Source organism: Syngnathus acus, chromosome 9 (assembly GCF_901709675.1).
Source record: "Syngnathus acus chromosome 9, fSynAcu1.2, whole genome shotgun sequence".
Lineage (NCBI taxonomy): Eukaryota > Metazoa > Chordata > Actinopteri > Syngnathiformes > Syngnathidae > Syngnathus > Syngnathus acus.
The window spans coordinates 7,632,541-7,647,247 of record NC_051094.1 but is presented as its reverse complement, the minus strand read 5'-3'; the positions used below and the strand labels follow the sequence as shown (position 1 = coordinate 7,647,247).

General features: G+C 39.1%; 1 protein-coding gene across 5 annotated transcripts in view; it reads left to right on the top strand.

Moving 5' to 3' along the window:
* Window positions 1-14,707, top strand: part of grid2 (glutamate receptor, ionotropic, delta 2) — a 261,431-nt gene that overhangs the window by 155,610 nt on the left and 91,114 nt on the right. For all 5 annotated transcript variants that reach the window (XR_005098888.1, XM_037259602.1, XM_037259603.1 and 2 more), the window contains 2 exons: window positions 14-219; window positions 14,207-14,260. Coding sequence is in view for 4 of the 5 variants with exons in the window: in XM_037259602.1 (XP_037115497.1) it covers window positions 14-219; window positions 14,207-14,260 (260 nt within the window). In the remaining variant the exon portion in view is untranslated. The remainder of the gene's footprint in view (window positions 1-13; window positions 220-14,206; window positions 14,261-14,707) is intronic.

Here is a 14,707-nt window from a genome sequence, read left to right as displayed (position 1 = left end):
TTCTTTTGTCCAGATATCCGCGGTATTGAGGACTTCCTGGACCGTGCTTCTCACCATGGCATGGACGTGTCTCTCCAGAAGGTGGAGTCCAACGTTAACATGATGATCACAAGCCTGTTCAGGACCATGCGGGTGGAGGAGCTACACCGCTACAGGGACACGCTCCGCAGAGCCGTACTCTTCATGAGCCCAGCTACCGCCAAGGCCTTTATCTCTGAGGTAAACCATAAAATTTATAAAAAAAAAAAAAAATCCTGCCTTGTAAGTGCCAAAGTTCTCACTCGGTGAATCAATCAAGAATTCAACCACATTGGCATGATCTTTGTCTTTTTATACTCAATGATCAGCAGGAGTTAGAAAAATAAATACAAATATTAAAAAATTTATAATAATATATAAATATTTAATAATTAAAAAAAAAAAAAAACTACATATACCTAACACACATTTTTGGAACATTCAAAAAAATCCAAGCCAAGATTTGAATTCAGAACCTTCAACCACATGCGACACAATGGCGCATTTCTTTTTCAATGTGTATTGATCACATGACCAAACATAACTTGCAACAATATAATTGGCGGCAACATTCTATGAATTGCTATCCTCTGTAGTTTTTATGCAGTAATCCTTAGTCAAATCCAATAATTGCATTAAATAATTACTAGGTAGTTAATTGCATTAAACCCTCATTATTGCCTCTTTATTGGCTTTTTTCTTTTCACACATGCATACACGAACACATGTAGACAATCTGGATCTCCATTTTCTCCAGTACAAAAATGATATTTAAATCATGCTTGTGCTTGCGTGTTAGTTATGAATTCATAATTTAAAACCCTGATCCCACGTGACATCTCTTCATCTCAGTTTAATTAAAAATGACCTCTGTAAGACCAGTCACAGTCTAATTTGGATGGAAGTGTGTTTTGGAGGGGACTGAAATGTGTGTCTGCCGTAGCAAATATGTTCTGTGTGACTGTAATTAACCCAGGTTTTTTTTTTCTTCTGGTGAGCACACTTCATGCACAACATGCTATCTAACTGTGCCCATGGGTGAAGTTTTCTTTCTTTTGACATTTTCATAGACAGGTGCAATTAGAAATGGGCGTTTGCGCCGTTGTGGGCCTAAATACTGCCAACTTGATTCCCAGCCAATCGAAGCAGCTTTCCTCATTCCCTTGAAATTTAGCACAGATGACAGGTGTGCCATGGCGGAAGCAAAAAGAACTCCTTGAAATCCTTGCAGGAGGTTGGCACAAGCGAAGTATGTGTATAAGGAACTGCAGGATCTCCACTTGTGGATGTTCTGGTAAAGAGTGTGAAGTCAGAACTTCGGCTGAACGAATTCCAATGCGCCTTAAGGTTATTTGAAAACTTTTTTTTTTTTTAACCACAAGAGAATACCAAGCCATGTGCCTGTTCTTGCAAGAAAAGCACACAAAGTTAAAGTTCTCGCTGAATTCTTTACAAAGCTCATCTGTCAAACCGGTGTTGTGACACTTCAATTACCTGCTTGTGTGATTGCCAGAATGCCAATGGAGGTGCCCTGTGGGACCTCTGGCTGCAATGTTGATGTACCCCTTAAATGTTACGCTGTGTATATTGCAGATGGATTCGGCCCTCTTTGTGACGTTCCTCTTTGACATTTCATTTGAGTTTTACTTTCTTTACGAAGGTTGACACCTTAAGCTTATTTACTTTATTTGTACTTACTTTATTTACTTAGTGGCAGGAAGTTTTCTGTAGATGGAGTGTCAGGAGATTGTAATGATACGATCAATCATTATTCAATGTGATTTGATTAATTATTCTCTCCCCCGCCTGCATCGATAAAAGACAAGAGCACACACACGGACAAATGTGTTTTGCGAGCTCATTTGTTGCAGAGGTATGCATTCAGTCTCCCATGCAACTGAAAGCTGTCTCAACAAATAGACAATATAGCAAAGCGAGAAAGACAACTAAACAGTGACAGATCAACATTAGCCGCTTGATTCATTATTGGCATCATTTGAATGCGGCCCCTTGCAAAATTACCCTGCACCAAGAGACTGGCACGTTAGATTAGATTATGCACCTAATTTGGAGGGCAATAACAAATGTTTGCTGTCACGTTAACTGTGTGATTTGCAAGATCCAATAAACACAAGTCCGTCAAATGTAAATGGAAAAAAAAGCCCAGAGAGAGGTACTAGATATTCATACTTCATAAAAGCTTCTGTTTGATCACAGCAGGGATTATCAATAAATTACATGGACCTGCACCAAACATAATGTTTTCCACTAAGATAAAAAAACAAGAAGAAGCAATTTTGACTTGGCCTTAATATTTCCCTCTTTCGCTTCCACACGCAAAGTCGCATGTCACATTCAATATGCAAAGAAGTGGGAAAGATATAAATGTTGCCATTTGATATCAAGATGTTAAAATATTTACAAACAACAATGCAATTCCAGGACAGCTTCCTCTTCAAGTGACAATTTTATTTTATTTTATTTTTACTTGAACAACTTTTCGAAGTGAAGCACATTGAATAATGCATTGCATAGATGCATTGCACTAGTTTTTTTTTTTTTCTTTCAAGATAACTCTGCCATCATCATGACAACCACCACATATATTTATATCTACTTGTTCAAAAATACAAATACTGTTATTGGCGTGTCAAGCACATCACCACAATTCAAAAAGGTATATAAAAATACTTTTAACTGTCTCATATTATATTATTAAACCTTTCGTGATTTTATTTTGTAATCTCCCCATCAACTGATAATCAGATCTTTCCCTCTAAATGCTTTATATTGTAAATAACGTGAAGTAGCTGTCCTCCTCTGGGAGGTGTTTGCATCCAAATGGCAGTCTACTTGCAGACTGTCATGTTATCTCCTGGTAACTGTCGAAAGTGTAATAGGGTCAAGTCTCTGCGTCAAATGGGCTTTCCTCCCCTGAGTACCGGCGGGAAATAGATAGAAGACACGGCACGGTGGGATAATTGAGAAGGCGTGAGATAATAATCTGTTTTTAAGGTCAGACGGGCTGGAATCTCATCTTTTGCCTCTCTGCAGATTTTCTAGCATGTGCTTTGTTTCATAAATTATCATTTTATGATTCATCTACATATATGTGCACAAGTCCCCCCCCCTGTCTAAATGAAGTGTTTGTTTCTCTCTTCACAGCTGGAGATAGGTTTTTATGTTAAATGGAGACCATGATATTGGTTGTTGGAATTGATTATTGTTTGTATTTAATTTGGAACATTATATGTCTTCATGTCTGTGATTGAAATAGTCTAAAACAGGGATGGACAACATGTGGCTCACCAAGCACATGGACTAATTGTCGCTGACTGTCACTTTGAAGAATATGAATCAACTGTCTAAGCACACACACATATCTTGCTTGTTTCACCAAGGTTTATTGAGCCAAAGCACATAATTAGCTTGAAGAAAAATGTCACATCACAACAGCAAGCAACAAATTGTCACAATAACAATATACACAGGTTAATTGCTATCTACTGGAAGAGCATTTGATTGTTCTGCCTGTCACTACATCACTGGCAGAGATTGAATAAAAACACTAGCAAATTGTTTTCAGGATAATTAAAATATATATATATTTTTTTTCGCTTCATCTCTTATGGCACACTTGTTGGAAAAGATATGGTAGACTAATAGGTAGTAACAGTACAATATATGTATATAATAATTCACAGTATTGAAACTGTCACTGTTTCCGAAAAATCTAATATTTAAACGTTATATATTATTAAACATGGATTTTATACATATATATATATATATATATATATATACATACATTGACCCCAATACTTTGTTTATTTTACGAAAATCATTCACTTGTTGGAAAAAGGTTTTTTTTTTTGTTCATGCAACCGATTATATTCTGTTCCATACACCGCCAGTGTCCAACCTGTGAATATTCTCATTCATCCAGGTTCTCCAAGTGTCCTAATGTAGTCCATCCTCTTGCATGCCCCATGAAGTGTCCATTCAGAGTTCCTTCCTATACTGTGTCCTTATTAGGGTTACGTATGATGGAATTGCTGGGCATATATAGACAAACATCTATTTGCACTGACATCCGCATCTTTAGACAATTTTCTTTCCGGTTTGTGCTGTATGGTGGAGCAGCACCATAAAAGTATAGCTTCAGTATATGGCAACAGTAACTTGGCATAGGAGTTGGATTTTATTTAGGTGGATTATGGACTGGGACAGAAGTAGAAGCAAGTAGGACAGGACAGAGGTGCACTTATGGATACAGATTTGGGAGGAAAATAAACATGGACGTGCACGCCACTAAATGTGTTCCTGTTAACCGAAAAGAATTTAGTCTGCTACATGTTTCCCTCCCAGACCCAATTAGAACCAAATCTTAAAAACAAGTCGTGCATCAAAAAGTGACTTTTGATTACCGTTCCACCCCAGCCCTGCCAACCAGCTACGAGTCGCCACTCACTATTTCTCCTTTGAGCTGCTGTATATTTGTCAACATGTTGTGCATGGCGCGTTTGGCTCTTGATGCTGATGGAGTTAGCCACCCCTTGCGCTAAAATGTTCCACGGTCCATGCGTCGGGCTCCAGCGATACCTGGAAGGTGGTAGGTAGCATGTGGCATATGCAGCGACCCCAGGAGGACCGATCACATTTGTAATTGACGAGCCAAGCAGATGCTCCTCTGCACCGAGCGCAGCTGCTTAGTCTGCTCGCTGCTAATTCATTTCGACGTCAAGCCTTCCAACTGTGACACTCATTTGACCCCTTCTAGGTCTGCTTGTACTCACTGATCAATCTTGTAATGAATAGTTCAACTTAAACAAAGCAGAACCCTGATGCAATGCAATGCAATGCAATTTGGATTTTCCAGTGATGAAATCAATTATTAGCCAAAACAGCAGCACCGGCTGTTCATATATTGCTGTTTTAAAACCCAGTTTCATTCGACATGCTTTGTTACATATCATTAACTTTGTTTAATGTTATGACAAAAATGAATGACTAAATCAATCAGTACATGCCACTATTTACTTGTTAACCTTGTTGGGATTAATTAAAGTGGTGCGGTGGGTTGGAAACAATTTCCCTGTATGGTGTAAAAGATGATTAGCCTACCTTATGTGTCGTTGAGTAAATAATCGATTTGAAGCAAAACAGTAGCTATGTGCAAGTGTCATAAAGTATGAGCGTTGTTTCAAATATTCAGCAACCGGTAGCAAGGATGTTTCGCACTTTGACTCTATCCTGAGTACCGTGCGAGTGCCGACCCTCTTAGGCGTTTGATTGACACTGGTGAAGATGAAGCTGTGCGCGATGTCACGAACAGTTGACCTATGGCTGAAGGCTTCATATAGCGCTTGTCACCACAGGGGCAGACAAATAGCCTGCATGGTGACTGACTGACCGGAGTAATTATTTCACTCGGCCAAATATTAGTGAAACCTGGGAAGACAAGGTGATGCTCCACATGCCATGTAACCTACACACATGTAGGCGTGCGAACAATAGCTGACCTTGTCTGTTCATCCATGATTGTTTTTCCTTTCGTTCCATCTATCTTCATCTGTCTAACCAACAGACGCCCACGCACATACTGTATAGCTAACCTTTGGGGTCATTTTGTCCATGACATTGCCACGGGCGATATTGCTCCTTATCATCCACTATCATTCCTCGGCCACAGGTTAAAATCCCTTTAATTCATCTGTGTTCTTTTGCCGTCTTGTGCTGTTGGTGTCAAGTCTTTTCCGTTTTCTGCTAGCTGCGCTCGTTGTAAAGACGTTTTACAGGCGGGCAATAAATGGCCGTAATGGAAAAATGATTCTGTGTATCTTGGGCTCGTATGAAGTCAATCGGATATCGCATCAAGATGAGTAAACTACTTTGCTTGGAATTACTGGACCATGCCTGGACGTATAAAAAGAGTGTAGTGACCGTGAAATTTTACTAATGCAATTCCGCATTGATGACTGGGGTTTTCCAAACCGCGAGCCGGGGCCCAATGTCTATTAATCATTACTTGGGCAAACCATTTCCTGCTTGCTGCCATGAATTACATTCAACATCCTCTTTGTTCTTGATGACTGTATGTGCAATATTGTGTAGTGGTTGTCAATATTCTAATAGCAGTGTGCTTTGAGAAGACTTGTCTTACATTGATCTTAAAAGTATACACATGATTTAACTTTGAAAGGATGCTTTCCACCTATCGCAAACAACCCAGGCTAAACTTGGCTCCTCCTTTCTGTCACCTAACTTTATGCACCTGAGACATAATAGTTCAGCCCAGGACAAATGGACGGCTCAATACTGTCGTCTATGTTTCTTTTATTCTGAACACAACTGTATATTTTTATAATTTGGGGTGTCAGGGGGAACTACTGACCACTTTTGTACTATTTGAGTCACAAGCCAGATGACGTCTTCTTTCACATCACCATTATCCATTTTTAACAGAAGCTTTTCTTTTGTAAACAAGTCAAGCACACAAAAAAAAGTTTGCAAAGCTTTTGTGGAAGTGACAGCACGCATTGTCGAGCAATCTGACAGCCGTGCTTGCTCTCTCGGTAAAAAAGGCTGCATAGCATTGACTGGGTGAAGGCAGACAAACAAACACTGTTCTTCATTTTGTCAGCCTGAAATCAGAGCCCTTTTGTTTTTTGACATAATTTAATTTTGGTGTTCTGAGTTGGAGAATTTTACATTAAAATTCAGGATGTACTTGGCAGGTTGTGCACATATTTTAGAATTACTTGGAAAAAGCTTTGAAAAATGAATGCACTGCCAACTGCTTTAAAAATGTGAAAGTATAGCGTTTGTGTCAGTATCAAGTGTGACAGTAGCATACATGTTTGAAGAGATCCTTCTGCTTCAAACACCTTCACATTTATTTCTTATTCTCTTCTAATATATCATGATCATCACTTAATTTGAATTCAAATTACAATAGCGTGTCGTTGCCATGGCAACTTCTAACATCGACATAAAGTGAAGGCTGCAAAGTCATCCAAATTTACAAGAAACCTCAATTTGATAAGCACCGAATTATTAACTCAAGCACGTTTGGCTGAACTTTTTTGTAATAATTTTTTGCAGCAGGCTTGTGTTAAAATAAAAAATGGTAGCGTGTGACCTGTGACACAAATTGCTTTAAAATGCAGCTTTTGCAATTTATTCAAATTGTCTTTACATTGTAATTTTCTTCTTTTTATACCTATTGAGTGTTAAAATGTATTTTTTTAATTCCAATGAATTTAAAACATTTCTGTCTTAACACTGTGACATATTCTCCTCAAAATACCTCAAAGATCCAAAATGAAGGTGCAGTTTTCACCCTGTCTTGCCTTGCTGAAATTAAACATCTCTACTCGACCAATAGCATGTAATGTCGTTACCATGACGATTTTGGGAAGCACTGCCAGTGATTGTCATGCTTTCTACCATGGAGGTCATCACCAAGCTTCCAATTTTCACTTGACATTTAATACACAGGACTATATTTGAGAGACGCATTCAGCCGACATGTGGCCAAATTCAAACAAAACAAACCATGTGAATCTGTGCATGCAACAAAACTCAATGAAGCGCCGCTTATCTTTTTGGCTTTGACATGACTTTGTTTCGGACAGTCTAGTCTAGCATCGTTATGTTTACCTTAAACCTCTCGAGACGCTTTCCATATATTTGTCCAGCCATTGATTGTTCATATCTAAATGTCAGGTTGCATCTTGTCATATTTATTGTTGTGTGTGTGTGTGTCTGTGCCTGTTTGTTTTCAACGTTCTCTCAAAGGATTTGCCAGTTGCTTGAATTTGCGGCCCAGTCAATAACTAAAAGGCCATCGAGTGTGTGCACATAGAAAAGTCGAGGGGCTCAATGCATGTTGGCCATTTTATACTTTCTGCCCCAGTAGCACTTGGACACAAAGAGCTTTTCTGTCTGAACATGTGGAGGCACCAAAAGGCGAGCCAGGATGGATATATACCAATGTCTGCTGAATGTGCACAAAAAAACCGAGTGACTTTGCTGCTTTTTTTTTTTTCTCACGCTGTTCTCTCTTTTTTTATCGATAATGTCGAGAGTGCAAGAGCAGCACTGGAGAGCAAGGGCGAGACCCCGTCAACGGGACGCTTGGTGGCTTTTGTCGAATGTGACAACTCACACACACATGCACACACACACACACACCAGTTGATTATTGACGCATGACCACCGCCGGATCAGATTAATTAAAGCGACCATAATGGCAGCGATTTCAAGTCATTAGCTGCAAGGAAGGAAGCGCACGGGCCTTTGACACGCGTCCGACGCGTGTCGTGGTACGCTCCATTGCTTTGAAGCAAAAGACTTAATTACACAAAATCTCACTCTTTCCTGAACAGAATACACTGTCCTGGAAATGAAGGCCTGAGAAGTCATTTACTCTCATCTCGCTGGGGCTTAAATACACAGTGCCTTGATGGAAACGATCCCATTTCCTCAAAATAGTGGCCATGAGCGGTGGTTATTTACTCAAGAGCAAAAATAAGGAGGCCTGGGTAATAATAAACTGTGTTCTTGGTGTATTATAATTTGTCAAGACTACGGCAAAAATACTGTTGTTATTTTTTGCTCTCTTTATTCTTTATGAGAGTGATGGCCATTATAAACTTGGACACTTCTTAAAGTGAAGCATCAAGTCAATGTGTGGTCTTAAAATAGTGAGCATACAATACAAATGTTCATCTATTTCCAACACACACAATGTATGGGGATAAAAATTATTAATACAATTTATCAGCGTGACAACTGCGGGCATATTTGCTTTTAAAAAGGTTCAAATGTGAGACAAAATATTGTGTTAACAATGCCTTAATTGGTATGCATGTGGTCAAAAGTGCTTCAGGATACATTTTGGTCAGATTATTAGATCCGGTTTTCATGAGGGCTAAAGCACATTTTGTGATTTTTCTTTATGGACCTGGTAATCACACCCCATTTACTTCGGAGCGCTTTGATGATAATGTAAGCCATTACTCTCCTTTATATTTTACACCTGAAAGGCTCCTTTTTGGTTTATCACATTAGGTTTAATTGTTCATTCGTGGAAATGCATCTTGTGTGTGAGCCATTATCCATTTTTGTTATGTAACAGTGGTGCTAATTTAAATAATAAACACACCCACACAGCAGGTCTCAGCGCATGATTAGCTAGCCTGGGTGAAGATCCAGGGCATCTTTCAACAGACTACACTGCCTGTAAAACTTATATGCAGAGACGCTATTATGCAGAAACATTACATCCTCCACATGTGCAAAGTCCCTACGATCACATCAAAAAACAAAAGATAAACAGAGATGTTTTGCATAGATTAGCATTAGTTTCTGAATAGCACCACTGTGTCCATGGACGACACACAATGCAGTGTATGGAACTCCACAAGTTAAAATGCATTTAGTGTCTGAAGAGGCTCTTCTTTTTTTCCCCCCCAGACTCGACTCTGCTATCAATTAGTATCCAAGGCGCTGTCCCCAGTTGCCATGGTAACAAAAGGAAGTCTTGCTATTGGCCCAGCTGTGTATGTAGCTTGATCAGGGCTCGTCACTTCCATGAGACAAGGCTCGCCGGTTGATTTAATCAAGAAAGGAAATAATAAAGCAAAAGTTTGCCATATTCCCTGATCCTTGAGGTATTTTGATGAAAGTACGTCTCGAACATGATACGATAACAAATGAGAAGTGTCTTTAATTGGATTTTTTCTCCTTAAAACAATGTAAACATGCCACATATCCTGTCAATCATTTTTTGGAATAGAATATTTTTTTCTGCTAGGGGATGCATCTAATGTAGTCTACAGTATATCATGACATCCTTCGATTCTCGGAGGAAATGTATTTTATTTTCCCATACATTCAGTCTAACACATGAGTATTTGTGTTGCATCAAAAATAATCACATTGCTCCATTTGAGCAGACTTAAAGGCTCTGATGATGCGTGACAGCAGGGTGCCCCTTAATGCTAGCTTGTCGTATCAATCAGGGCTCAATCATAGTCCATCAATGTACTGCCTTGCATTGCAATGATGGACTGTTGAATTATTGTGATGCATTTAATACAGTCTAAAAACAATCTGAGCCAGATTTATTCATATTATGGCACCTTATTTTCACATTTAATACAAGTAATCTACCAGCATTATAAAAAACATTAAGTATATTTTATTCTTGACATTCTTAACTGAATTGAAACAAACAACAGAATCAAAGAATGTCACTAGGTAACAAAATGCCATTAGCAGGTTTCCAAAGACTGACTGGATGAGTACAGAAAGGCATGGAAGTGGATGTCCTGGCAAGTAAACCAAAAATTAATTAACAACAATTTGTTCAAAAATTACTAACAGGGATAAAACATAATAGGGATAAATAAAGGTTGACCTCTCATTATTTCAGAGACATAAATGAGTCCACCTTGCTGATCATGCTTTTAAGTTATAAAGTAATAACTTTCCATTCTGAGAGCACAATTGGAGCTGCATAAATAAGTTACCCATAGTATGTAATGAAATTAAAATAAAGTAAAAGAACCCTCACTTTGATCGTGCTTAATAGACACGTAATGGAGAGGGAGTCAACCTAGAAGAGTTTTTTTAATAGTCTGAACAGTTCATTTGAGAAGGAGCACTGAATAAATACGTAGACCGCTTCATTAGCTTCCGGCGCGAGCCGCTATATAGTTAACTGTCATGCGTCTCACTTATGATTAAGAGGTAGCACTTGATCTGCCATTCATGATGGCGACAAATTGGAATCTGGACAAATGATCTCAATGGGAAATGTGTTTCTGAAACCAAATCGTAGGTCGACCTGCACCATGAATTGAATGCGGAGGAATACATCTAATATCTTTCTCCGTGTTCTTCCCTGCTTGTATTTGTGTGTGTAAATGGGAAGCATTGATATGCAGATGTTGGAGGGCTGGGCCTGCGGGCTATTTGCTATATTTGATCCCAAATAGAGCGTAGCATTAAATTACTCTTAATCTCATTTTCAATTTGGAGTATATTATTCAATCGCCATGCCCATTCTTCCTTTGAAAACAACCACCACCATTCACACAGCTTTTTTTTGTCTGACTATTGTAGTATTTCTAAGAGCTCCTGACTATGACTTTGAATGGTTCTTTAGTTGATGTTCATTGATTTGGAGTAAGCAAGCTTATGTTGCCACTTTGAAACTTGACTATAGTATATACAGTACCATGTGTCATCCAGCGGCAGCCATGTGTGTAATTCTCACTTATTTCTGAAGGTGTTATTACAGGGCGAAGGTGATATTCAAGCCATCACTCTAAGACAAATTGTGTGGATGGTTAAAGCTTTTGGAAAGGATGCTACAATGTTATGTCTGTCATACGTTTTGAGCTTCAGAGGTGTAAAATTGAATTGATATTACCTCTTAAAGTTTTTCCTCAGTATCGCCAAATGGCCTTTTGTTTCCAAGCTGAAACATGCTGACTTGACTTTGGGCTCTCAATCTGTGTCAGTGCCATCTACGCAATGACCCAGAAACATGTTGGCTTTTACGTGTCCTTTTAATGCCACCTCGGGAGGTGGAAACTCTCCAGGTGGGCTTTGTACCTCAGTCCCGTGTCAGTGACCTCTATACAAAACAGTCTATGTCGACAGTCCATTGCAAAGCAATGCCAGCAGCTGGCAGTGTGAAAAGGGCTTCTCTGATACGAACTCAGAAAAAAAAAAAAAAAATCCCCCTGACCTTGCAAGTCTAACCCCCCCTTTTCAATATAGAACTGCAACCTGAATAAAAGGCTGGCAAATTCCAGATTTTACTGAAGTATGTACTGGAATGTGTTTCATTTACAACTAAGCATTTCCAAAGATAGTTTTGAATGTCGTGTCTGCAAGGCTGTCCGCCGAAGTACTCTCCGATCCGTCCAGTTGCCCCTGAGTGGGCGTCGTCAGGATTATCTGCAATGGAAAACAGCTTGTTCATCCACCTCCTCTCTACTGCAGAATCAAAGATGCCTGGTGTGTGAAAGCTTGGATGCCAGCAGGGCAGCATGTACCGCGAACAACACACTGGTGGTGCTCCTACTGAAGAATCTCAGCTTCTTCCTCTTTCATGATGCCTGTTTGGCCCAGAGGCCTCGGGTCTTGCTGTTACTGTCGCAGAGAACGCGCCGCTCGTTGTGTATACTCTGTGGCCCGCCGATCTTCCCTCTCAAGTCCATTGTCATCTCCTCCATCCCATCTTGTTGTTATCCTCCTTCTAAAGCGAAGGGTGTGGGATATGAATTGCACCGGGGAATTTATAGAATGTAATTCTCTTATGGCTTGCTATTCCATCCGTATGCAAACAAGTTGTGCTGCAGCAGTGCATATTATGCATGGATGGCAGTGAGATACATAGGCTGGCTTTGGGAGAAGTAGAAGCACCAGAGCGAGATTGAAAAAGTTTCGTGTTTTTTTTCCAAGATAGTGCTGATGGCAACTCCTTCGTGGTGCATACCAGAGGTTATGCTGCTGAGATGGACTGGAAGAATTCTGGTCACATACAGAGAATCCTCACCTATTAGCATTATTTTCTCCATGCTTATCTGGGAAAAATTCAACTGTTGGCAGCTTTTTGTGCATTTTCTATCATGTTCAAATATGATTATAATCAGTGTTGGGGGAAAAAAGTTTATTTTCTACATGAACTCGTTCAAGATTCAAGAGTTTTATTCGCCATGTTTGAGCGTGCCAAACAAGGAATTTGACTTCGGTACATCACAGCCTCTGTTCAACATTTTGTTCAACGTTCAACTGGTTCAGTTTGTACTTGACGATTCTAAATCTTGAACTAAGTTCAGTGTTTTCAAAAAATGTATTTTTTTGTGCTGTTTTGTTTTGAACATGTTGCCATTACCCTCAAAATAATCCCAATTTCCCCTTTTGTTGCCACCCATTCAGTCCACACTAATAGTAACAACTGCAATTTTCACCCTACAATTTTCCTAATACACAAGCACAAATCCAATGAAAGCTAGGCTGAGGTCGAAAATTTGCAATCACACTCTATCAAAACCCGCTTTCTTGTCTTCCGATGGCCGTAATACTGTAACTTCCTGTGCCGTCCTGCCTCTCAAAACCCAAAAGAAAAATACTTAGAATGACTTCCAGTAACTCACATAAAGTACAAATTACCCGTGCGGGGCTGAAACATGGATATTTACAATTTACTTTGGACTTTCCAGGAATATAAATTGAATAATGTCTTTAAGAAACCTACAAAAAAAACATCACACACCACTATAATCATTTCACATAACAAACTGCACAGTATATTGTGGGCTCAGCTGTAATATAACATCTTTGCTTGTTTAGCACCGGCACACGTTTGTATCTATCACTAAAGAGCTTCAACCCCTGAGGAGTCATGGGTGGTGTTATAAAAGTGTGTCCTTTCTCTCATTAGCCGCAAACATCTGTCCAGGCGGCTGCCACTGGGAGATTGTAATGGCAAAAACTGGAAACACTTGCACTGGCGCACACACACGCGTCAACAAACACAAAAGCACATATAGTAGCCGTGTTAACGGTGTGCTACATACTTTCTTTAACATAAAAAAACATTTTAACAAGCACAGAACTCGACATAAAGTCTGTTTATTGTGATTTTCGAGCGGAAGCAAGAGTGAAATTGTCTTCAAAATCACATTTTATGGTCTACTAGTGAATGAGTGGAAATGTACTCCATGATTCATAAAGAGAAATTAAGGTAAAGATCTTGCGTTTAATTATGAGTCATCACTCGGCGTCCATCTTGTTCTTTCTATCCGCTGACAGAATGCTTTATGGCGGCCGTCACTGTTACGATGATGAAGTTTTATGGAGACACTGCGGGAGATTAAAGCGCTATTAGCCACACGCCGTCTCCCGCTCCAGCTGTTGCTTTTTGTTTATGATCTAAAAAAAAAAAAAACTTTTATGACATATTGGCAACGAGGCAATTATAGCTAATGATATACGAGAGGATATGTGGAGTGTGAGAGGGCCATGGCACAAAGGGCACACTATTACAATTCAAATAAATATTAGTTAAGACTAAAAAAAAATTAAAAGATGTCAGCAATGTGTTTTGCTAATACTAACAAACACAACAATATGCTTAATGTTTTTTTTTTTTGGTGTGTTGCAGGTGGTAGAGACCAACTTGGTGGCCTTTGACTGTCACTGGATCCTCATCAACGAGGTCAGTTATTGAAGAGATACAAATTTGATTTGTGTTTTGTATGTATTTTTTTTTAAATAAGTAAATGTTCTTCTGCTGATAAAGCAGAACTGAGTGTCATGTAAGCTTGTATCTGGTGAGTTAAAATTTTAACTGTTGTATACCCACAAGAATTCATTTCAGAATTGTAATTGGAATGTCAAAGCAGGCCGTTGCATGTGATCAAATAACTTCTTTTAATGTGGTGAAGCAGCATGTGGCTCAGGTCATTGTTGTACGCCCTATTCCGAGTCACCCAAAATATTTATAATATTTTTTGTTTAGAATAACCAATTCTGTGCATCTTCTGGAATTAATTTCTTGCAAGACATGAATTCAAACAACCACCCTTGGTATTTTTCTAAAGTAATTTAGAAAAAAAGTAACTGGCTTTATCTTTACATGGGAAAAAAATTACAAGAATTTTGT